Source organism: Zonotrichia leucophrys, chromosome 18 (genome assembly GCF_028769735.1).
Source record: "Zonotrichia leucophrys gambelii isolate GWCS_2022_RI chromosome 18, RI_Zleu_2.0, whole genome shotgun sequence".
NCBI classification, from domain to species: domain Eukaryota; kingdom Metazoa; phylum Chordata; class Aves; order Passeriformes; family Passerellidae; genus Zonotrichia; species Zonotrichia leucophrys.
In genome coordinates, this window is record NC_088187.1 from 2,664,675 (window position 1) to 2,689,846 (window position 25,172).

At 45.6% G+C, this 25,172-nt stretch overlaps 1 protein-coding gene across 3 annotated transcripts in view; it reads left to right on the top strand.

Annotated features, from left to right (window-relative positions):
- LLGL2 (LLGL scribble cell polarity complex component 2) overlaps window positions 1-11,865 on the top strand; it is a 33,309-nt gene extending 21,444 nt beyond the window's left edge. For 2 of the 3 annotated variants that reach the window (XM_064728614.1, XM_064728615.1), the window contains exons 11-27: window positions 1,001-1,218; window positions 1,689-1,756; window positions 2,671-2,824; window positions 2,922-3,026; window positions 3,789-4,081; window positions 4,341-4,494; window positions 4,767-4,917; window positions 5,605-5,721; window positions 6,205-6,371; window positions 7,033-7,297; window positions 8,396-8,546; window positions 9,086-9,123; window positions 9,574-9,621; window positions 10,141-10,183; window positions 10,406-10,460; window positions 10,873-10,934; window positions 11,290-11,865. In XM_064728614.1, the coding sequence (XP_064584684.1) occupies window positions 1,001-1,218; window positions 1,689-1,756; window positions 2,671-2,824; window positions 2,922-3,026; window positions 3,789-4,081; window positions 4,341-4,494; window positions 4,767-4,917; window positions 5,605-5,721; window positions 6,205-6,371; window positions 7,033-7,297; window positions 8,396-8,546; window positions 9,086-9,123; window positions 9,574-9,621; window positions 10,141-10,183; window positions 10,406-10,460; window positions 10,873-10,926 (2,081 nt within the window). In that variant the 3' untranslated portion in view covers window positions 10,927-10,934; window positions 11,290-11,865. The remainder of the gene's footprint in view (window positions 1-1,000; window positions 1,219-1,688; window positions 1,757-2,670; window positions 2,825-2,921; window positions 3,027-3,788; window positions 4,082-4,340; window positions 4,495-4,766; window positions 4,918-5,604; window positions 5,722-6,204; window positions 6,372-7,032; window positions 7,298-8,395; window positions 8,547-9,085; window positions 9,124-9,573; window positions 9,622-10,140; window positions 10,184-10,405; window positions 10,461-10,872; window positions 10,935-11,289) is intronic. The other variant, XM_064728616.1, reaches the window with a different exon arrangement.
- Window positions 11,866-25,172: the final 13,307 nt, after the last annotated feature.

The window sequence follows — 25,172 nt, forward strand, 5'->3', positions numbered from 1 at the left end:
TTTATCAACCCCAATCCAGCTTTGTATTCACTCAGATTTCTGGAGCTGTGTTAATTGTCACTGCTATGAACTGGTCTGTGGTTTTGGTTTTCCCCACCAGTTTGCTGCTGTGGCTGACTTGTCAACCTTGTTGCATTAATGTCCTTGTAGACGAAATTTTTTTCACTCAAGATTGTCCATTGGAACCTGAGTTATAATTCTTGTTTGTGTCAGATGTCACCAGTCAAGTTACATTAACATATTTCTTTTTTAGTTGTTCCTAATACACATAAGAATTATTAGCTGATGTAGACATCTTTAAAAAGAAAGTCTAGAGGATGTGTCACAACATAGAAGAAGAAGAGAAAATAAAAAGAAAGAGCTGAATTGTAAATACTTGTCAGTTCAAGCAGAGAAGCATTCTGCAGAACCCAAGGCATTAGCATGTTTAAGCAGCTTAGCCTGGATGGACTGTGGTCCTAACACAGCACTAAATGGGTCACTGCTGGGGTGTATGCATGTCTTTCTACCCAGTGCTGTTAATTAGCTGCAGGTAAAGTCTTGGAATTCTGGCTATTACAGTAGTAAGTATGAACATTGTGTTATTTAGCCATTGTTGTTAACAAATTTTATACTCTGCAGTGGAATCTATTAAAAGTCACTGTCACTGTCCCAGGAGTGATGTAAAGAAACACGAATTTGCAGTAAGTGAGTGTCTTCAGATCCATTCATACTCAATAGGCCCAGTTAACACAGCAGCTTTTAAGGTTTTTTCCAAGAAAAATGTTGAAGTGGAGACGTGTGATTACAGTTTTCAAAGCATGTAAAGAAACATGAATTTGCAGTAAGTAAGTGTCTTCAGATCCATTCATACTCAATAGGCCCAGTTAACACAGCAGCTTTTAAGGTTTTTTCCAATAAAAATGTTGAAGTGGAGGTGTGTGATTACAGTTTTCAAAGCTTGTTTGCACTGGCCTTGGCTGGTCAGTTCTGTCAGCCTCAGTGAATGTTGTTTCTGCAGAGTTTGATGACCCCTCTGCCCTGGTGGTGCTGGCAGAAGAAGAGCTCGTGGTCATAGACTTGAAAAGTGCAGGCTGGCCAGCAGTGCACCCTCCATACCTGGCCTCCCTGCACTGCTCAGCCATCACCTGCTCTCACCACGTCTCCAACATCCCACTGAAGCTCTGGGAGAGGATTATCAGCGCTGGGAGCAAGCAGAACATTCACTACTCCAGTATGGTATGGCAGCTGTGTCCCCCCACGTCCCCCTGTGTCCCTCTGTGAGTGCCCATGGTGTGGGTGGTCTGTGTTGCTGATGATCTGCAGAGGGTTCAGCCCCAGCAGACACTGTCCTGCCTCTCAACAGGGTCGAGAGAGGCCTTTTCCCAAAGCACTACAGTTCCACTGGGGAATTAAAATGTGATATTTTTCAAGCTTTGACAAGCCAGAGGGGAGGTCTGAGTGTTCCCAGCTGTCGGTGGTAACAAAGTTCTCATGTGAAAGCATGAAGCTTCTCGGGGAAAAGTGTAGAACGCCTTCTAAAAGGCACAGTTGGTGTCAGAATGGGGACATCTAATCCCAACAAAAGCTGACAGCATGGACTGTTTCACTGCTACTTGCACTGGAGTTCATGCCCTCCTGCTGACTCTGTGTTCTCTGCACACTGTCACTGCCTAGGCAGTCACACACTTCTCTTACTCTGTCTGTAGCCGTGGCCCATTGATGGTGGCACCAACATTGCTCCAGATCCTCCACAGAGGGACTTGCTGCTGACAGGGTGAGTGCTGACCTGAGAACCATCAGGGAGCCCTTTCCAGTTCTCCTTTTTCAGCTGACTGAGATTTTCCTATGGGGTTAAAGTCTGCTCATCTTTTAGGGTAGACTGCAGCTTCACAGTGCAGTTTCTCTGCTGGCTTTGTAAAGCCAATTTGTTTTGCTGCTTCTGAGCAAACAGGTCATGATGTCCACAGATAACCCAGAAAGTGGCTGATTTTTAGTTTTGATGTGTTATCCTTTGCCCCTACTCCCAAAGTGTGTAGGAGTGCAGGCACTAATCCAGCCTGGTTCAAAGGCAGCAGTGTTAAAATGAAGCTTAATCTTTCATGTTTTGAAGCATTTTTCCCTCTACCTTACACTTTGAATCTTAAAATAGAGGTTAGCTTGGACTCCTGTCTGCTTTGATCAGCACGAACAGATCTAGCTAAGAGTTGGAAGAGATTGTCTCATTGCATAAAAATCTGCCATTTTCTTTTCAATGCACTTTTGAGAGTTTCAGGGGCTGTTCCTCAGATTGCATTCTTGCTGGCACATGTTAGAAGCTTCTCCCCTTGTGTTGGGAGACTGTTGCAAATTTTCACCTGGAGAACTAAGATTAAAGCTTGATTTAAACAAAAAAAAATTCCCCTTCCCTTGCTGTAACAGTTTTTTTGCCTGGATGAGTTTTTTCTTCTATGTGCTAGGCTTTTTGCCTTTTCCATATCTTTTTGGCATAATCTTAAATTAGTGTAATGGTGTCAGATCACCAAGAACACCTGAATTAAAGAAAACCAACAATCTAAAACAAAAAATACACAAGAAGCCAAAAACCTTTCTCTTTGTGGTTTGTTTTTTTGATTCTGTATTTTCCCCTCTGTTTTACCCTCCGTGTGCTGTTCTCCTGTGTGATGTGTGTTCCTGTATCCTCCCCCCCAGGCATGAGGATGGCACAGTGAGGTTTTGGGATGCCTCTGGTGTCTGCTTGCACCTCCTTTATAAGCTGAGCACAGTGAGAGTGTTCCTGACAGATGCTGATCCCAATGACAACATGAACACCCTGGGGGAGGATGAGTGGCCTCCACTCCGCAAGGTGAGACAGCTGCTGCTGGTAGAAGCTTCCTGAAAACCTGGGGAGCTCTGATTCCTGCCCCAGTTCAAGACCAGCCCCTCTCTGTTCTCTTGCCTAGGTTGGTACCTTCGATCCTTACAGCGATGATCCAAGACTTGGGATCCAGAAGATCTACCTGTGTAAATACAGTGGATACTTGGCTGTAGCTGGTACAGCAGGACAGGTATTGGAATATGAACAATCAACATAAACATTGTTTTCAGGGCAGGTTTCAGTGTCATCTGGAGATCTGCTAAAATTCAAAATGCTCATTTCTGTCATGGTAAATTGATCTGTTTTCTGGAAATGATTCATGGAACCCTGCTCTGGTGAGGCCCCACTTTGAGCACTGCATTCAGCACAGGGAGGACATGGTGGAGTGAGTCCAGAGGAGGCCACCAAGTTCATTAGAGGATAGAGCAGCTCTGCTGCAAGGAAAGGCTGAGAGAATTGGGATGGTTCAGCCTGGAGAAGGGAAGGTTTGGGGTCACCTAATTTCACCCTGGTACCTGAAAGAACCTACAAGAAGCATGGATAGAGACTACTTACAAGGTCCTGGAATGACAGAACAAGGGGGAGTGGCTTCAAACAGAAAGTAGGTTTAGATTAGGTATTAGATAGGAAGAATTTCTTTGCTGTGAGGGTGGTGAGGCACTGTAGCAGGTTGCCTGGAGAAGTTGTGGCTGTCCCATCCCTGAAAGTGTTTAAGGTTGAATGGAGCTCTGACCAGAAGAGCTGTCCCTGTGCCTGGCAGGGGTTATAACTAGGTGATCTTTAAGGTGCCTTCCAACCCAAACCATTCTGGGATTTTCTGCTTTCCTTAGTTGGTTTTAGACATTATCTGCTGTGAGAGATGCTGTAGGTTAGCAGCTGTAGGGAAGGGCTGCAGCTTGGAGATCTGCCTGCACTGCAAAAGCTGCAGCAAAGGTTGTTCTCTTCCTCTCAGGTGCTGGTGATGGAACTGAATGATGAGGATGCAGAGCACGTGGTGGACCATGCTGAAGCAGATCTCCTGCAGGACCAAGAGGGCTATCGATGGAAGGGTCACGAGAAGCTCAAAACTCGAGACGGGCCTGTTAGATTTGAAGCTGGTTTTCAGCCATTTGTCCTTGTCCAGTGTCAGCCACCAGCTGTGGTCACCTCTTTGGCCCTGCACTCAGAGTGGAGGCTTGTGGCCTTTGGCACCAGCCATGGCTTTGGGCTTTTTGACCATCAGCAGAAGCGACTGGTCTTCGTCAAGTAAGTGTCATCTTTCCAGGGGGTCTGTGGTAATCCTTATGTTAACGATATCCTGGAATTACTAACAAAGCAAGGTGTGATAAGTGATTTCTCAAGAGCTGTCACTGTAGCAAGAAGCTCTGCTTCTTTTTTCTTCGCCCTTGAAGATCTTCCAGAACATATAAATGTGTTCCAACATTTCTGTGTATCCTGCTGGACTCTTGGGAGTGATTGCCACCCAGTAGAAAGTGACCACGTGGCTACTGTCTGCCTCTTCCAGGTGCACACTGCATCCCAGTGACCAGCTGGCCTTAGAAGGTCCCCTGTCTCGGGTGAAATCCTTGAAGAAGTCCCTGCGTCAGTCGTTCCGGCGGATCAGGAGAAGCCGTGTGTCCAGTAGGAAGAGGAGAGGAGGCGGTGGGAATGCCTCAGAGGTGAGGCCTTCACCTTTTTGGGGTCTGTATGTTTGCAGCTTGGAACCTGCTAAGGCTGCCTAGAGCAGGAGATGCTCTCAGCCCTGCTATCAAATCAGTACTATTGGTATGAGGGGAAAATGGCAATTTCTGATGCTCTGTTAGATAAAATCAGCCACATTTTTAGAAGAGATCAGAGGACAAGTTCACTGGTGTGCCTTTCTATTGCTGCCATGCTCTCTCTCTCCCTGCTGTGTCTATCCCTGACTGACAGTGTCTCCTCACCTGTGAAGGTGCAAGAAGCAAATGCCAAGTTTGACCAGGACGTGTTGCAGGAGATGGAGCTGGCTCCAGTCCAGCGCAAGATCGAAGCGCGCTCGGCAGAAGATTCTTTCACTGGCTTTGTGCGAACCCTGTATTTTGCTGATACCTTCCTGAGAGACAGTGAGTAGGAAAAACATCTCTCTCTTCTTCCAAATGGGTTTTTACTGCTTCTGCCAAGGAGTGTATTAGGATTTACTGCCAGGAAAACTCGGCACCTCCTGTGTCCTACTTTGTGCTGTGCTGAAAAACTGATATAGAACAAGAGCATATGTTGTCATGTAGAATTGTTATTTAGCCATTCTGGGCTGCTGGCTAATCCAAGGCAAGTGGCCATTCATCTTTGAATCAGGTCTTTATGTATGATTTTCACATGTGCTGTATTGGCATCTGACTTTCTAGTATAAACTTTTCCTTCTCTTATTCCTCTGAAGTTCACCCCACCCCTGTCCCCAGCAAAGCCTTTTAATTTTAGTGAAGGTGATGGCTGGTTGTGCATCAGAGCCCAAACTGATAGCATGCACAAATTTACTCTGCTCATCTGTGATATACATGTGTGAAAACTGGACACAGCAATTGTGGTGGTTCATGTGGTGGTACTTGTGCCTTTGCTCAGGTGCAGTGCCCTTTCTAAGGGCTGCTGGAGGATGTGTATTGGGAAGAGAATGTTAAAAACTTGCAGTTTGTGCCTGGCAGGTCTCCCCTAATACAAAGATATTTAGGGTGCAAACAGAGGGAGGTTTTGTGTAGCCAAGGAAAGCTGTTATGGCATTGAGGGTGCCTTGCTCATGGACGTTTTTGTCACTCCAGGCTCCCGGCACTGCCCGTCCCTGTGGGCTGGCACCAATGGAGGGACAGTCTACGCTTTCTGTTTACGAGTTCCTCCAGCTGAGAGGAGGATGGATGAGCCTGTGAGGGCAGAGCAGGGTAAGTGCCTTGTGAAAGCAGGGTTCTGTTGAGTCTGAGCCATGGCTCACAGGAGTTATGGCCAGAAAAGCAGGGTCACTCAGTTAGTGCTGCTTATCAGTGATTGGAGCCAAGCGTGGCAGTGTCTGAGCTAAGCAATGCTCACTGCAGCAGCTGAACTGAGGCTTTATGTGCCTCAGCCTCATTTCCTACTCACTTCAGAAATATAAATTTGTGTCAGCTGTCACTGAATTATGCCATCAACCCTTGCTGCACGTGTCCCTTGTTGTCTTTATGTAACAATGGTTTCTGTTCAGCACACATCAGTCCAGTCTGAATGCCCTAATGCCCCTCAACTACCAAATCTTTTTAGGCAGCATTTCTATAACCACAGTATGTAGGTCTCCAGTGCTGAGAGGGTGTGAAGGGGTTTCTAACAATGTTTCTGACTAGACTCCTGTTTGTTTTTTCTGTTTGTTTTTCCTCCTTATCTCGCCTGTCTAGCCAAAGAGATTCAGCTGATGCACAGGGCTCCTGTGGTGGGGATACTTGTGTTGGATGGACGCAGCACTCCCCTCCCAGAACCTCTAGAAGTAGCACATGACCTTTCCAAGAGTCCTGATATGCAAGGCAGCCACCAGCTGCTGGTGGTGTCTGAAGAGCAATTTAAGGTGAGTGTCACCTTTTGAGGGAGGGAGGTGCCTCTGAATTGTGCATGAAATCTGCTAAAGCACTGGGCACTGCTCAGTGGAGAGAGAACTCTTGGGAGTGCTTGTTCTCCTGTGCCTCAAGAACTGCCCTGGGACAGCACTTCTGTTTGGTACAGTCCATAAATCAGCTGTGTGCTGGCAAAATGGTGTTCAGGATAGCACTGCACATGCTGAATATAGAAATGTTATGCCTGTATTACATTATACTCTTTGGACAAGGCTGCTTCTGCTTTTGGGTAAGAGCTTTTCTGTCGTTAGTGCAGAAGCAGGAATTTGTAGGTATTTCTGTGAACTAGCTTAAAAATTTCTTGTTTTGCACACTAACTCAAACCCTGTTCTCTTTCTGTGTTAATTTGTAGCCAAACAGGGAAGAGTTTTGAAAAAATGCAGGAGAAGTGTGGTTATAGCCTGAAGGGTAAAACTGATGTCAGAACAGAAAGACATTTTCACACTGCCTGTGGCTGATTCATTCTCATGCCATGAGCAGGGGATTGGCTCTGGTTACACCTGTGTGCATTCCCTGTGAATGGAAACATTATCCAGGGAGGGAGCAGCAGATGTCCTGGGGAGCTGCTGCTGCCTTTGTGCAGGAAGAGGTGTCAGTGTCTCATTTCTGTGACAGGTCTTCACGTTGCCCAAGGTCAGCTCCAAACTGAAGCTGAAGCTGACAGCCCTGGAGGGCTGCAGGGTACGGAAGGTGACAGTTGCCAACTTTGGCAGCTGCAAGACTGATGATTACAGTGAGAACGACCTGGCAGTGCTGACCAACCTGGGAGACATCCAGATCATCTCCCTGCCCTTCCTCAAGCTGCAGATCCGCTACCCCTGCATCCGCAAGGAGGATGTCAGTGGCATTGCCTCCTGTGTCTTCACCAAATATGGCCAAGGTGAGGTGGGCTTCTCCCACATCATCCCTCTTGTTGTGTGCTTGAGACAGTGGCAAACAGCTGAGTGCTTTTTAGCTGGCTGTGTACACACGTGAGGTTGTTATTGTTAGGTTGGACGTGACATATATATACATGATTAGGGTTTAAATTTTTTTTTAATTTTGCATGTTTTATAGCTTATATACTTTTAACAAAGCATAATCTTAAGTTTTTAACTACATCACAATAACTTATTACATTCATTAATGCAAAGCAATTAGTGTCAATATAATTAGCAAAAGTTTTACAGAAATTTAATAAAGCACATATATACATCTACTCGTGCACATAGTCCAGCTTACAAAAATTTTCATGTATCTTTTCTAATCTGTTTCTATGCTAAGAGCCTTGTCTTCCTTTTTGCTATAAATACACTCAAAAATAATCAGTTGTTATTTCTTCTATTAACTCAGCTTTGCTTACAAGCCAGCTGTGAAGCCCCTCCATATGAGACTGTTTCAGAAATGTGTTCATTGTGTGTTTCTGGGCAGTACCAGCACATGGGTTAGGAGTGAGTTTATTCCATTACTGTTAATGAATACAGGAGTGAATAGTGGTTTTCAGCTTGGTTGTGCCCCTTAGATAACTTCCACCTGGCCACCCTCCTCTTGTCTGGTGTGGGTGAATGGTTCTCTAAGCAGCAGGCTCTGGGAAATGGCTCCACTGTGCCTCCAGCCTGAAAATGGCTTTCACTGCCTGCCTTTTCAAATGCCTGTGTCTCAGCATTCACATTGCAAAGCTGGGATCCTGTGGCTGCTGAAGATGGATCACTGCTTTCCAGTTCATTTTTTGCATCTTTCTCTGGTGTTTTTCCCAAGTGTCAGCGCAGGACAACAGAATTATGTCTCAGCATAACCTTAAATTGCACAGTCTCTAGGCTAGCCAGAGGGGAAATGGGGTAATTTCTTCTTCAGTGATCCCTCCTTGCTTAGACAGAAGGAAAAGCAAACCCTTTCTGCCAGACATAGATCATGCCTAGATCTGTTCTTTTTTAGGATCACCTTTGGTTCTGGAACTGATTGCTGAGAATTGCCCTTATCAATTCCCAATTCCCTGCAGGTTTCTATCTGATCTCACCATCAGAGTTTGAGAGGTTTTCCCTTTCCACCAAATGGTTGGTGGAGCCCCGGTGCATCGTGGACATGCCAGAAGTGACAACCAACAACCACGTGCACAAGCCTGGCACAGAGAATGCTGCCAGGAAATCCAGGTAATGCCTGTAACACTCTTGCACATGACTGTGTCTGAGCAGGGAGGAAAGAAAACCCCTTTAAAGTTAACATCCACAGAGGGGGTGGCATCAGGAAATGTAACCTTCCCCCTGATGGTTTCCTACTTGGAGTACATTTGGTAGGACAAAGCAGGAAGCTTTGGAACATCCCTCAGCTGGAGTCACAAACACAGAGAAAGCCTTGGCTTGCTTTGCTTGTTCCCAAGTGCTGAGGCTGAGCTGTTGCTCTGTGAAAGGAAATCCAGTGTTCCTCCTCTCCTCTTGGAACATCAATGAGTAACAGTAGATCTGATCCTCACAGAGATCCTACAGATTTTTATTCCAAGAGTTTAGAAGTGTTCTGTGGTGCCTGCAGACTTCTGCATCACCAGCATGTGGTGAAGCCCCTTCCCACACTCAGCAAACCATTTAGTTGATGTGCACTGGAGCCTCTTGTAACTGCCAAGAACACACAGGAATTCTCTGCACTCCTGTTCTTCAGCATCAGTAATTGTTTTCTGCCTCCTCTCTTTTTTTAGGGGACCAGGAAATAGTCCAGGTGACTGTGAAGAAGATGGTAAGTGAAAAATATAAGTGTACTGAGGGTAGCATGGTGTGTGTAAACCTCAAAATGTCTTTCCTATTGCTACAGTTGATATTTTCTACCTAAGATAGGGAAAAATAAGGAAGGATGTGGGGGAAACATTGTGATCTGCCTGGACTGTGTTTTAATTGATAGCTCTGAAGTAAGTTGTATGTGGAAGATTCTCTTAAAGGGTAGAACAGTTTGCTGGAGGAAAGGTCTGAACTTATTTAGATCTTCTGTTATCCAAACTAGTATTGCTGAAAGGGACAGTTCAGTGTGTGAGAGACTTTAAGGATTAGTTGTGAAGCATTCAGTAAAGTCAAAAGGGACTTAATGTGGGGAAAAAATCCAGTTCCATTGTGCATTTCTCCAAAACTGCACTTATTTCAGGAAAAGGGGAAAATATTGTTAGCTAAAACAAGTTTTCTTACTCTTCTTTAGAAAGGAAGTCTGGAAGGCTGATGGAACATGCCTTACTCAATGATGAAAGTGAGTGAGATGAAGCCTTGCTGCTGAGGGGGAAGGTGCCTTTCTGGGTGGGAAAAGAAGAAAGCTGCTGGGAGTTTTGTGGATTCCAGTTCCAAGGGATCTGTAATTACTGTCAGAAATGCTGAGTTTTCTTGAATCCCCGGAAATGAGGGGTTGGACAGATAGCCATGCCCTTGGGCAGGGGTTGTTCTGCAGAGCTGCATTCCCTGCTGAGATAAGAGAAAGATCTTTATTTCCAATAGAACTTGTGTAAGATGACAGCTGGAACAGACAGTTCCTTTGGGGCTCTGGTACACAGGGATTGGCAACATTTCCTCTGGCAACTGACTGCTTCAGTCCTGTGTGCCAGCCTGCCCAGTAAAACCTGGTTGGAGAGGCAGTGATGATCTGAGGGCTGACCCCTGAGTGTGGGAGGCAGGTTCTGCAGGCTGCTCGCTGGGGGGGTGGAATGTGCTCAGGCAGCTGCCTGAAAGCAGATTCCCCTGCTTTGGCTCACTGCTTTAACTCTCTGCTTTCCAGAAGTGCTGAAGGAGATCCAGAGTACTCTGGAGGGTGGCAGAGGGTGAGTATCAACCAACCTCTCTTCTTGATGGCTGGGGCTGGCAGGGGAGGGTGACAGCAGGGGGATGCCCACTTGATGGCAGGAATCCTTCTGCTGGAATCTGGTCACCTGTGCATCCCACAAGCTACCAAAGGGCAATAATGAGAGGCAGGTTCTCTTTCACATGCTGTCCCTCGATGTTTTTTATGAATAATGCTTTGTCTCTTTCTCTCCGAAAAGCAGGAGAGATCACATTCCCACCTCCCCAAGGAACAGGACTCTGAGTATTCGCATACAGGTTTCTATTTGTGTCAACCCATGCTGATCTAAGGGCAGGCCACACGGGCTAAGTTGGTCAAGGATGGGACTCTGGAGTTTTAATCCTGGCTTGACACTGTCCCTTGGATGTGTTCAGTGTCTCTGCTCCCATTCTGCCTGTACAATAGGGCTGGGCTACCACCACGGCTGCGGGGCTTTATCTCATCTCCCTAGGATGGTCAGGGGCTACCAAGTGCAGGCAAAGGACTGTCTGCAACAGGAGGCTTGGTGGGATTGGTAACTGCTGGTGTGGAAGGATCAGTGACTGCCTGACATGCTCTGCTCTGTGCACTTCCTCTGGACACTGCCTCATCCTGGTCTTCTGTTGGCATCTGGGAGTGGATGGGATGAGACTGCACTGCAATAAGGCATCTCTTCTTGTGTCATTGCAGGAGCTATGCAGAAAAAAATTCGGCAAGAAGTCCACTAGGACACGGACTAAGTAATGGAGGAGGTAGGTGAGGCTAAAGATATTGGAAGCAGCCAAAAGAAGCAGAAAGTAGAATAAAATTTCTTTAAAAGCTTCAGTTTATTTCACTGCTTTGTGCAGAACTCTGACCTGAATTTTGGGGGTGGGAATCTGCTGGCTGAGTGGTGTGTGAGCGCTGTTCAGCACCTTGCATGCTACACCCAGTGGTAAAGGAAGAGCTAAAAATCCTTTGAAGGCTCCTGACTCTTACCTTTATCACAAAGTGAGCTGGTGAGGCAGCCAGAGCTCCCAGCAGCAATCTGAGTCTATCAGCTCATTAGCTCTCATTAGCTTTCACTGCCTGCTTTTCAAATGGCTTTTGCTTTCTTCCCTCCTGCAGCAGATTGACCAGAACTCATGGAGGACCTCGTGGCATTGGACTGAGTGCCATAACACCACTGGGTGGGCAAACCGTCCTGGGGAGCTGCAGCTCGGTGCTCCTGCCTCTGCCTCCCCTCTAGTGCCTCCTGGAGACCTCTCCTGCTGGAGCCTGCCTTGCTTTAGGACAGCACTGGATGCCAGCTCTGATGCACCACAAGCCTCTGAGTACACCTAACATTCAAATGTTTGCACATTTCTCTTTTCTACTGGGCTGGGTTTTAAATTATAAATGTTTTACTGCCTCGGTGCAGGATTTTAATAAACGCACACTGTTACCTCCAACAATTATTTTTTTGTACATTTTTTTAAAATCTTATGGGTATTTCAGTTGTAACAGAAACATTTAGAAATTTACTTTAAGAAAAAAACATTAAGTAATATATGCTAGATTCCTGTGACTGCTGTATGTGGTATCTGAATGAGCAATTTTGGGGTTTGTTTGTTATGGTACTGTTAACTGGCTTTATGGATTTGGGTAGAATCTATTTTTGTAGCCATTCAAATCAGAGGAAAACTAATTGAATTTGATTTTTGTTTCAACACTACATTGCTTTTTTTTTTGGCAATAAAATTCTGAATTCCCTTTTGTGATCCTTGTCTCCTCTCATATCTATTCTGTCCTTCAGCAGCTTCTTTTATATTGCCCACGGGTGCTTGGGAGAAGGAGGAGCTGCCCTCTGAGCTGAGGGGGCAAAGAGCACTCCTGGAGGGAAGCAAGGGGGTGGGTGGGAGGAGCAGAGGGATTGTGTCACCATCCTGCAATGCAGATGGGATGGGGATGCCAGGAAAGGGCCCTGGTTCAGATCACAGTCCCTGGAAGGTCATTGCTGGTTTGTCCTGAATAAATGTGCTTGATAACACTGGAGGGAGACGGGATTGATCTGGCAGTGCTGCTGTGCTGTCTGCCAGTGGGTTTGGAACTGAAGCTGGTAAAACTCTGCAGAGAGCACTTTGGTCCTCTTTAAATTTTTTTTCCTTTATCCCTCACCTAACAGCACTTTTTTTTTTCCAGCTAAGAAAAAGAACAAAGTATTCTGAAATTACTGTAACTTGCTTGTAGCACTATGACAGCCAGTGAGGAAGAACTGAATCCTCCTGGAATGGAGCGGAGTTGCTGTCCTTGGCACACTTTAGAAACCTCTCCTTGGAAGCACTTTTGTTTCTGCCTCTCCTTGGGAGCCCTCTTGATCTTCCCAAGCAAGGCTGAGGAATCCTTTCTTACCTACAGCACCAGGATGGCACATTCTGTTCTGCAGGAAAAAATGCTCCTAGAATTGCTCTGCTGGTGCTTCAGGCACCCTTCCTTCTAAAATTATTAATACCTCCTTTGAGACCTAATTTATTGCTAATGAGGTTTTAGAGAGCCTTCTCTTTCAGTTTCCATTTCTAAAGTAGTTTTCACTTCCTTATTTCTGTTTGCTTCATTATTTCCTTGTCTCTTGCTGCAGGACTGGAGCTGGCAGGGAGGTGTCCTGCTGTTTCCACCTCTTGTGCCAGGCATTGATGCTGCAAATTTACAGGAAATTATGGTTTAATCAGCAGCTTCTGAGCTGCTGTGACCCTGTGCATGTGCATCATCCTGGTGCACCCAGCTGCTTCTCTCTGCTCCTCACAGATGGACCCATTCTAAAGCCTTTTCTGAGTATTTATGTGTTGGCAGGTTTGAGGGAAGAGATGTGACAGTCTTACTCAGAAAGGGCAGAAGCAATTTATTATTTTCTCCCTGTTTTCACCCACATAACTTGAGAACTCCAGTAGGTCCACTGGAATAGTGAGAGATTCACAAAAATGCTACAATTTTTTGTAAACTCTCAAGTGCATTTAGATTCAAAACCTACAGCAAAAAAAAAAAAAAACCAACAAATCCAGGCTTCTTTTTTTCTTCAGAGGACAAGCCAGACTACAAATGGGATTGAGTAGTTTAGGATATGTGCTATGGCAGATTCTTTTTTTCAAGCAGAGCTTTGGAACTGAAGGATTTACTGGAATGAGATCCTTGGCTTGTTGTGGGCAGGGACATTAAGAATCCTTTTCGAGCTCCTATGCCTGAAATTCAGGAGAAATTGCAAAGGGACAGAGCAGGGCAAGGCTGGAACTCATGAATTGTGCTTTCAGTTGTGTTCTGAGTTGAGCAGGGAGGGATGGGAAGGCTTGTGACAGAATTAGGGTGTATTTTTTGTGCTGTCAGAAAACGAACAGCAAGTAAAATTGGTGATGGGATGAGATGATCGTGAGGGGTGGAGCCTTCAATGAATGAATGTAAGCAGCTTTTGAATGTAGTGAGGGGAAAAAAAAAATCCCTTTTCATCTCTCCCTTTCAGGAACTGCCTTCTGAGCCTTGTGGTTACTCTTAGCCTGCCCCTCAGCTGACACTAAAAATAATGGCCTGCTTCTGATCAGAGGATTCAGCTGCTGCCAAACCCCTCGAATTCTGTGCCTACCTCTGCTTTTCACTTGAACTCCTTGTCTGGGAGCTGATAGAAGTTTGCTGGCCCTCTCCAAGAGCTAATGCTTTAATGCTTGGAAGCACTCTGAGGGCTCATTGGCCCTTATTAAGGTTATTGCCAGTCAGGCCTTGGCAGTGCTTCCCCCTTCTGCTGCTTTGTGCAGCCTCACAGGGCTCTGGCACTGGCCAGTGGCCCTTGGCTGCAGGAGCAGAGTTGCTGTTAACACTGACTTGAAAAAACCCTTGCAGCAATGCTGGCCCAGCGTTCCCTGACCCCCACAGACCTGCTGCTCTGCACAGGGGACAGGCTTGGATCACAACTAAAGAACAAATTTTCCCCATCTGAGTACACATTGGGTCCCTAATATGGGATGCTGTTTTATAGTGGCCTGAGTTTTAGGTCAAATGCTTTCTGGTAACGTGAGCTCTTTTATAGGGTGGTGTGTTTGCTGCCAAAATTCTCTAGTCCTAGAAAAGCTTGGCCTGGAGCTCTATTTTTTTTTTTAACTTTTCAATAGTAATACACGCTTTCCTCAGATGTTTAGGAGTTGAATATTTGCAGAATTTGTCTAACAGTGCTATTAGAAGAACATAATGTTGGAAGGAAAAGTACTTTTCATCTTGGTCTTGAAGCCTGAGGCCTGTCTGATTAGTGAGAGGATGAATTTTTTGGTCTGTTTCTTAGAATATGGTTTGTGTCTGGATTCACAAAGGATTTCATGCCTGGGCTGTGGTCCTGAATTCAGCCTCCAAACCACTGCCTCTGTGGCCTCATGGATTGGGATGCCTTTAATAGGAGCAGGAATTGCTATGGCTGAAAGACGAGACAGACTTTAGTGTAAAATTGCTTCTAAAACCCAGCAGTCCTTGCTAAGCCACACCAGACTTTGTTATCTCTTTCAAGCAAAGCCCAAGGTTGTGTTGCAGCTGTAGCTGATTCCCTGGGGGAAGCAAGGTGGAAAAATTCCTTCAATATCTGCCACAAGCCCTTGGTCACAGGAAGGAAACTCAGCACCTTCACTCACAGCCCCAAGGGCTTGGGTTATTCCTCAGCCTCTTTCTCCAACATGATGATGATGATGAGGGTGTCTGATCAGCTTTCTGGGTGAGATGCAGCTTCCCAGAGGCCCTGCAAATCCCTGTGTGGAAAAGCAATGTAGCTGCAGGATGGTCCTTGAGATCATCCTGGCATTGCTGAATTGGTCCCAGCTGCTGCCCAGGTAGGAATGGCCTCTCCCAGGTGTGATTTTCTTGTAATGGAACTGATGTATGCCAAACTCCTCATTTCCATCTTGCCTCTTGTTCCTTTGATGCACGTTGGCTGATCCACGGGGATGAGGTTGCTGGGAACACAACCAAGACAGGAGAGCTAAAAGGCTCCTTGCCCTTGTGGCCTGTTTCAGTAGGAAGGCAAACAGATAAAAAGGCACTTTGAGAATCTTCCCTCTGCTCACCTCTTCCCCTGCTAAATGAGTAGACACTGATCTCTCCAGCTCCTTGGGCACAGCTCTTGTACGCAGAGCTAAGTTATATTTTAAAAGGTTTATTTTGGCAAGGGAGCCCTCTTTAAGATGGAAGGTCCTGAGCATGTGCTGACAGCATCAGGCAGAGCCACCCGAGCTGGAAGGAGCTGTGTCCCCAAGGGCAGAGCCCAGCCTGGCCCTGACTCCTGCCCTTCAAAAGACAAGGATCTCTTCCTCCTGTTTGCTCCTCTGCCAGATGAGTCTGTGCATTGTGACTCTGACTCTGCATATTCTTCATTTGTTTAAGGCCAATCTCCTCTGCTTATGCTTAGGACAGGGTCTTCAAGAAATGAAGCTTGGATTCTGCTCACAGTCTCCTTCCTTAAAGGGAACTTACCTGAATCAGATTGTTGAGCCCTTGAAAAGCAGGCTGAGCTCCTAAAAAACCCTAATTGGTAACACAAGGATATCTCTGAGCTGCTGAACACCACCCCAAAAGTCAGATATTGCAGCTGAAGCCCTGCTAGGGTATGAGTCCAAGCAGGCAGAGAATATGGCAGGAGAAGAGAAGGCTTGGTGTCATTTCTTAGACAGTAAATTGAGACAAAAGTGGCTTCAGCTATGGCTGGGGGAGCTTTATTCCAAACTGCAAGTTAGCCACAGGAATGGAATTTGGGAGAGGTGTTTTTCAAGGGTGGGATTGTTCTGTAGACAAACACATCCTCCTGACTTTATTGGGACACAGATAAGAGCAGGTGACATGCAGGCTGTGACCCAAGGAGGTATCAGAGTCCTTAACCAGTTTGATTACCTGTGATCTTGTCAGTTTGCTCACAGTTCAGAGCTGGTGATATTTGCCTGTACTTTCATTACAGGAAGATGCTTTAAATGTAAATTAACAGTAATGAGGATGTGAAAAAAAATCCATCTCAAGGAAATTCAGCTCTGTCAAGATAGATCCATGAAGCACAGTTCATGGAAATAATAAAATTTAAGCATTAAGTGATAGTTACTATGGATTTAACATTTAAAAAAGGCTGATTTAATTTTATACTTAAATTACTGAAGCTCCAGAGCAGGTGGCAATTCCTCAGCCCTAAATGCTCCTGAAGCTCTTTGCTGAGAGCAGTGTCAGTCCAGGCACTGGGATTCCTGTTGTGCAGCATCCAGGGTCCAACCTAAAACACCCTGGTTCAAAATTGGTAAGTGAAACATGAGAATTGCAAAGTGAAATAATATCATGTCATCTCTCTGAAGTGCTTTGCCCTTTTAAAGCCTCAGGCCTTGGATTGGACAGAAACCACTCCTGCTCCAATTCATCTCTGTTAGCTGATGTTGCACAGGCAGATTCCTCCTGACAGTTCTCTGCCCATTCATCTCTTCCTTAGAGGTTTGTTTAAACCACTAAAAAATCCTGTTTGAGGGTAAGATCTTCAACTAGTAATTTTTAGTGCACAAGAAAAGTGCCCATTTCTCAGTAACTCAATTTGCAGGCATGAATTAATGTATCAGAACTCCATGTGCCTCATTAATTAATAACATGGGATGCAGGTACCATTAACCTGGTAGATTTTCTTTGAGAAGGAACAGGGAGTAGCTGTGATCACTTTCTGTTTCAGAAGACTGACCAGGCCGGGTTCTGCAGGTGAACTTGCTCACAGAAGTTCTTGTTCTGCACCTGCTTATGCACAGAAAGAGTTTTCCATTGGAATGTGTCCTGCATGGAAGTGGCTCAAATTCTATGAACTATTTCCTTGTCACAGTGATATCTGGTGAGAGAGATTTGTGTGAGGATCTCTCCTGTGCACAGGGAGAGGTGAGACCTCTCATAAAATGAAGAAGGATTTATCTACAGAAGATTAAGGCAGTTAAATATGTGCAGTGGAACACAGCATAAGATACAGGGTAGTTAATATTAAATGAGAGAAAATGTTTGTTCATCCTATAAAATAAATGTCAAGTTTTGGAAGCAATCACCTTGAGAAGAGTCTTTGAGTGTCTTCAAATGCCTGGCTCAGCCAACAACTCCCAGTTTGCTTCAGATCTTCAGTAACAGCATAATAACAGTGCCTGTGCCCCAAAACGGTAAAGACAATATCACAGGGCATAAAAAACATGAGTGGCCCAACATCTCATGAAAGTTAACAAACTTCCACCATAGGATAACGTGCTTTTAACAGAGCCTCTGGCCAAGTTTCCAAACCAAACTTTCTTCCAGGAACAGTGGCCTTCCTGTGCCCTCCCCCTGGCAGAGCTCAGGAGCTCCAGAGAGTTTCACCTTTGTGGCCAAGGTCTGTCCTGCCCTCCTGTGTTCCTGCTGCCTTTCTTCTCTGGGTGCACATGTGTGCTTTTAAATTTAATTTTTAACTAACGAATGCCTTGTGATCTGGGATAAGGGAATAACCAGCCAGGGCAATTGCAGGCAGGCAGGGCTCTCAGTCAGGAGGAAGCTCAGCTTACCTGTAAAATGAAATTGCACTGAGGTGCCCACCAGCCCTGGAGCAGAGGAAACAGCTGGGGAATGCACTGGAAGGAAGGAGTGGCCCCACAGAGCCAGTGTGGCTGCAACATGAGCCCTCACCCTCGGCTGCATGGTTCCTTCTGCCTTTATCTCTGCAAGCTTATTAGAATCTGCTGGGGATTTTCAACTACCTGGGTGTAATCATTTCGGCCTGCCCAGTCTGACATTCCACTTTGAGCCTCTGATCTGTGCTCTGGGGGCTCAGCTGCTTCCTGCAGAGCCCTCATTTCCCACGGGAGAGCAGCCCTGGGGCTGCAGCCCACCCCCACTATTAAAAAGCCTCTTGCTTTCATGTGTAATTGGGTTGAAACCCGGTTTAAATCCGGGGGATTTCACTGACTCAGAGGAATTCTCTATCAAACCCAGGGTTCCCAGCTATGCACAAACAGGGAAGGAGAGCAAGGACAGCTCATTTGGGGCCACCCAGGTTCCTCGGTGTGCCCAGTAAAAATAAAGTACAAACAGCCCATCCCGAGTCCCAGAGCAGCACAGGGGGCAGTGGGATGAGCCTGGGGCTGGTTCTGGCTGCTGCTGCTCTCCAGGAGCTCACTGGTGCTACCAAACCAGGGCTGGGTTTAGTGCAGGCTTGCCTGGCCTTTCCTCCTGTTATGAATAAGAAGCTTGACTAGGCCAATATTCAAGCAGCAATCAATTTATTATTTAATATGGTAAAGTATGAGCAATACAGCGCTCGGTACAGTGGGGGAAGTTTTCCCGCCAACTGCACACTGATAATTGAGGGTTACAGGTATTTATAGGGGTACTCATCAGCTTTTTCAGCATTTTCTATTTCCAATTTTTTTACTCATCATCAATTTTTATTCCAAATTATTACATCATGATTCTATACACTATTGTGATCTTATTTTCTCAGGATGTATCTCAAAGGAGTATCCCCAGATGGTGATGGTCCAGTTTCCGAAAGAAGAAAGACGAATCCCATCTGGTGGGGTCCAGCTCCCAGATGTGTGTCCACCTTTTAATTACAGAGACTATAAATTTCATAACAGTGATATCCAGCTTCCCTTTGGTCGAAACCATAAATCTTTGAGGTGATGTTCATCTTCCTTTCTCAAGCTGTTTTTCTCTGCTTCAATAAGGCGTGAGATAAGCATATTTCCTTTATATATATTCCAAAGCTATAGTTTCAAGGATACAAGTAATATTCTAAAATTATACTTCAAAATGTTATTATTGCAGAGCTTTTTATGGATTAAATGCAAGCAAAAAGCAACATCTTTAACACCTTAATTCCAATACTCCTAAATCAACCAGGGTTAATGGCAAACAAAAGATAGGTTCAAAGGCCTTTTCCATGCTTTATTTTCCTCAGTTATTATTAGAATTCACAGCTCTCCCATTGTCAGGGTCCACACATTTCACATTCACAAATACACACATCGCCTGTTTGTACCTGACACGAAACACAGCTTTGCACCTCACACTCCTCGTTTTGCTCCTTTCAGACACAGCCCCAGAGGTCACTCGGGGATCAGAAGGGACAGGTCTGGGCCCTGTCCTAGCACAGAGTCCTTCAGCTCACCCAGCTCAGGTCCAGCCCTGGGGCTCTCTGACCCTGGGCTGGGCCATTGCCTGCAGTGTAACTGGAGCACCCAGCCCTGCTGCCCGCAGGCAATCGGGCAACAAAGTGCTCCTGAAATATTTAGGGGGCTGTTTTCAAACCTATGTAACTTAATTGTTTGGGTTTCTCCTTGCAATGAATATTTTATTTGGCTTCCTCGGGTTATGGCTGGGGAAGAGGCCCTTGGAGACCTTTTGGCTTGGCCTAAAATAGCTGGAAGGAAGCAGCAGAGCCCAGTTTGAAACAGCCAGAGGTCAGGAATGAGAGGTCAGGAGTTCTTCCTCAGCAGCCTGGGGTACAGGATCAAAGGAGAATATTTGCTGTCAATATGAGGCAGCATATGATATGGAAGCAAGAGTGGGAGATATTTTATATTAATGTAATGGGAGGGTGGGAAGGAGGGGAGATACATAAAAATATATATATTTTTAAACAAGTCTCAGAGGCTTCAGGGTCCTGCCTGGATTGTCAATTCTACTTGCTGCAGAGTCAAACCAAGAGGAGACCCTATTTATATATTTAGGGTGCTAATCTTCAAAACAGGTGTTCTTAAGAATTGCTTTGGCCAATCTCTTTACCTGAGCTATTACCAAGCAAAGAAGGAGGTTGGGAATTTATGCAAAGTGTAATTTCTCTGATCAATCACAGCCAGTTTCAACTCTTTCTTTGGTGTGATTTAGTAATTTTTAAAAATGGAGTTACTTTTTGTGTCTCTTTTATGCAATAGCATCAAAAGCTTTTCTTTTATGTAATTGACTTAAGAATTTGCAGTGAAAAGGAGATTCTGATGTTTTATTACTCTTTAATAACTTTTTAAAATCATATCAGCTTCTCCTCCCTGCCACACACATGAGAAGCTTAGAGCTGAGAGAGCCCCAGGGCTTTTCTCCAAGATTTGTTAAGGAATTGATGCTCCACATGCCATCAGTCATTCTGGGCTTTACAGGAGAGATTTCTCTTTTCTGCAGAGCGACTTGTGGACAGATAACAAAAGAAAGTGATGAAATAATTGACTACACTGTTGCTCTACAGCCTCATTCTTGTGAGCTAAGAGAAGTGGAGCATCCAGGGACAGAAAGCTCAGGTAAAACTCTTGAGTTCTCCAGCTCAACCCTCAGTTTTTATCTTTGCTTCTTAATGGAGGAGTCCTCAAGGTGCAGAACATAACAGCCAGGGGCTCTTGGAAGGAGGTGGACAAACAGGTCCCACCCAAACTAATGCTGCACAGCATCTAAAATCTTATCACATTTCGTGTTTAGGTCACTTGTTCTGCTGGCTGGCCGGACCTGAGTTCATTTTGTTTAATCTGCAGCTCCTCTGGAAAGGCTTTTTGGGAAGAGGAAGGAAACCTTGCAGAGCCAGTGCCACCCTCAGGGCTGTTCAATCCTGTGCTGCCCCTCTGCACCTGGGGAGAGCAGGGGAGGCTCCCCCTGAGCATTTGTGCTGCTCTGTTTCCTGATTTACTGAGAGCAGCCCAGGCAGGGCAAAACCATCTCTGAATTAAACAGAGTTTGATGGACATGAACACTGCTGTGAGTAACCTCAGCCTGTCTGCAGGAGGAGAACAACTTTATTTGGAAATTCGAGTTGAAAGGAGATTTAGTCGTTCTGCTTGATTTAGACTGAGATTTAGGCATAATGAGGGCAAAAATGGTGCCAGTTTTGCTGTCTTTTTCAGTGCTGAGCTGGAAACTGCTTTCCTGTTTCAGCAGAGAGCCTGTATTGGCACAGAGAGAGCAGAGGCTGAGCCATCCGTGCTTGGCTCCCTGCAATAAAACTCCAGGGCTGCAAAAGAAAGGGGCCCATGATTTCATTCTTTTCACTGGCCTAAGCTTTTATTTTTAGGTAGTTTTTACTGTGCCTTGTCTGGTAGCCTCCTGCATTACAGTGGATGTGTTTTGGTTTTGGAATTGACCCTTTCAGTCTTTGTTTGAGGGTGCACCTAATCATACCACACCTGACCCTGACCTGGGTGAAATCCCACCTCTTCTTTTATCCCAAACTCTGCAAGCCAGCTGCTGATATTGCTGGTTGAAAAGTTCAAAAGATACCATGAGAAAGCTTGAATTATTGATGCCACTCTCCTTCCATACACGTGTAATTATCTGCTCTTGGGGCACAGCCCAGCCAGAATCCCTGTCAGGCTCCCCAGGCTTGCAGGAGCTCTGGAACAGACCCTGGGCTGCATGGGAACAAGGCATGGCAGGGGGAATATGCTACCATTGCATGGATGGGACCTGTGATCCAGGTAAGGGGCAGCTAGCTGTTACAGAAAATTACTGTGCAGAGTGATAAAAGAAGGGGTTAGAGCCATTTGTACAGTGAATGAAAATAGAAACTTAAGAATTAAGTTCCAGGCAGGTTCTTTTAATATTAATGATTGTACTTTCCTCTGTATGAGTTGGGAGAATCCACTGTGCTCAGGGAAGACAGACAATTCCCTGTTGGTCTTAAAAAAGCAGCGTGAGCTTTCTGCTCTTCTTTTTATCTGTAGGTTCATGCTGTGATTCCTGACAGCACTGAGGATTTCCTTTCTCTGATGTGAGTTATTCTCATTTCTTCTAAAAAAGAGAGAATGCCATGGAGTTGTTCTTTTTCCTGTAGTGATTTGGGGAAGCTGGTGTGGTGAGGGGAGCTGAAAACTGATGAGCAGCATCTTTCACCTGCTGCAGAGTGCCCAGCAGGCAGATGGGCCAGGGCAGTTCATCAGAGCAGGTCTGATGTCAAAGGAGTTCTTTATATAAGCAGTGATTCAGCTTCCCATTCCCAGTAAGAACAGTGGTGTTACAAACAGATCTGCTCTAAAGCCCTGTCTCTGAAGAATTGTCAACTCCAGTTTTTCACTTTCTAACCCAGATTCACTCTGTGTTTACTGTGAGTCAAACCAAACTCCTGTGTCTAAGCTCCTGACAAATTTGGGCAGTGTTCCTGACCTTCCTCCTCATCCAACACTTTCAGCATTTTTGTTTTTGGAAGGCTTTAGACACATGCCTATCTAGCAGCAGCACATAAAAGCAGACCTTTATTTATTATTTTCTCCTGCATTTGGCACTGTAGAGAAGCTGAATCAACTTTAAGCCCCCAGGAGGACAGAACATGAACGACTATTCTGTACTGAGGATTTAGGGTCTAATTCAGCTGCCATTAATCTCAGTAACAAAAGTCTTGTTGCAGGATTTAGAGATCTAGGCCAGGAGTATTGGGGTATTAAGTGGGGAGGGGGGGCTGAGATGAGGTGAGCAGACACCTGTGTGTGCCAGCCCTGGTCAGAGAGAGGAGGATTGGTGTTCAGAGATGAACTCTGCCCTGGGCTGAGTGTCCAGGAGGGTTTCAACAGAGTCAGCTCTACACCAGAACCAAAAAAAGCAAGTTTAGAAAGGACACATTGTTGGGGATCCCTTAATTGTATGCAGCTGCTTTCAGGGCAGCAGCTTTTTGGTTCAGTGTCAGAGTTGCAGCTGGGGCAAAGGGAAATGCTGTTTTTCCCCATTGCAGATTGTTCTGTGGTGCAGAACTGCACAAAATAGGTGGTACAGAAAAGGAACCAACATTTGCAATAAACCCCCGTGCTTTGCACACACCAAATGTGCTTTTCTTAGAGCATCCTCCTTGCTGAGCTGTGGAAATCTCAAATGTGGTTTTGCTGCCCTCCTTGGAGTGACTGAGGTGAGACAAACTTTTTCATTCACTGAGTGGTTTCTTACAGAGTTGCTCCCAGAGTACTGGAATGCACTTTTTAATGGCCTTTTTTCAACATTTCTTTTAATAACTTGTAAATACACTTGGACAATTTTCAGTCTGCAATCAGGTCATAAGATATTTTGGAGAGTGGCTGGATTTCCATCTTTGCTGAGATACTAAGTGCTAAAAGCTCTCATTCCTTGTCAGACTTTACAGCAGCTGTAAAGGTTTAAAGCTTTTAAAGCTTGCTGAATTGCAATCCTGACTGTGGTTTCCCCCTTCCCTGGGGCAGGGAGATGTCTGTGGATGGAAGTTCCAGGAAACCTCGGCCAAAACCCTTTTGGGATTGTACCCTGTGTACAGACATTGCACCCACAACCACTGGGGTGCAGGGGCAGAGTGTCAGACAGGTAAATATATTACCAGCATCCCATAATAGTCCAACAAGTGACTGGAGGCTTCCAGATGCTGGATTTCAGCCTTTAAATAAAGTAACACTTGGTGGAGTTAGGAGGAATCAATAACAAAATCTTGACTGCTCCATCCTCTGTTACCCACTGACAGAATTTGTAAATCTGTGATGGCTGAAGTTTCTCTTCTGCCTGTGGAAAATCCACAGAATTGGCTGAAAAACACAGAGAAAAAAAAATTAAGAAAATGGAGAGAAGACTTTAGCAGAGAAAGAGAGGAGAGGACAAAATATATAACGGAATTTCCCTGTTCCATGTGCTGGTTTGTTCCCTGCCCATCCCTGGGTAATGGAATTTCCCAGATAGTCCCAAATAGCCCCAACAGGAGCCTTTAAATCTGTTTTCTCTGGGAAGATGTTGCAGACTGATGGGTTTCCTTGCTGTAAGATTTTTCCCTTAATCCCATTCTCCTCATCCCTGGGGTTGATCCTGGGGGGTGCCTTCCAGGTCATCATATTCTGTGATGGTATGATTCTAATAAAGGCAGAAAATCATGGTGATTTGTGACAAAATAAGCCAGAGATTAACCTGGCACAAGGCATTCAGTTTGGCTCTGTAAATGTTTATTTGGCTCCGCAGAAATGAGGTGAATTAGTGCTCAGGAGTATCTGGCTTCCCTTTATAGCTTATTTCACAGCAAAATGCACAATGTTTCCCTTCACAGGTGAGTCAAGATAAGCCCTCACATATTCCTGAGCACTGAGGAAATGCCTCCTGCCCGATCCAAGACTCGGCAGAAAAAGGCTGGGAAGGAGAAGGAGCTCAGTTGTGAGCAGAACTCTGCAGGAAACTCAAAGATGTGCTGTGGGAAGAGGAGGGAAGGTAAGAGCAGAGGCCAAGGGAAGGGCAAAGAGTCAATTCCTGCACAAGGTGACAGCCTTGGAGAAGAGCCCTTAAAAATCCAGAGGCTGGGGAGGCCTCAGGAACACAAAGAGAATGACCACAAGAAGTTATTCCGGAGGAAAAGAGCCTGCAGGAGAAATTATAAAAGTGAATCTGGTCTGGGGAGAAAACACAGAGAGTCCAGGCTGGAAGGGAAGAAAGGAAAGGCCTGCAAGCAATGGGAAATGACATCAGGGCAGGAGAGTGAGGACAGCAGTGACAAGGAGGGAAAAGCCACCACAAACAGAAAGAAAAGGAGTTTTAAAAAGAGATGTGGAAAGAGACTTGGTGCTGGTGGAACTGGCACTGAGCTGGGGGCTGTGAGGGCAATCACAGAGCAAGGTGCTGAAGGCTCTTTACAGAAACAGAGCTTGGCAGAAAAGGCACAGAACCGCAGGGGAAGGCACAGAGGGAATCAGGACTTCAAGGAGCAGAAATCAGGTTCTCAATCCCAAGGCAGTACAGCACAGGAAAAAGGTGAGAGGACTGGGAAAAAGCAACCTGAAAATCTTACCAGGATTGCCATCACTGAGAGTGAGGATGAAAATACTCTGGAAGCCTCAGGTCACTCCTGCTCTGACTCCAGCAGTGAAGGCCATGGAACCCACAAAAGGGGTCCAAAGGAGGCTGTGGTGGGCAGCAGTTCCTGCAGTGAGGAGAGGAGCAGCTCCTCTGAGCAGGGGAGCAGCTCTTCTGAGCTAGATGGCAACAGTGAGAAAGAACTCGTGCTCAAAGATCCTCCTGTGGGAGAAGGAAAAGGCTGCAAGGAACAGGCTGGTGAAAGCAAGGAAGCACCT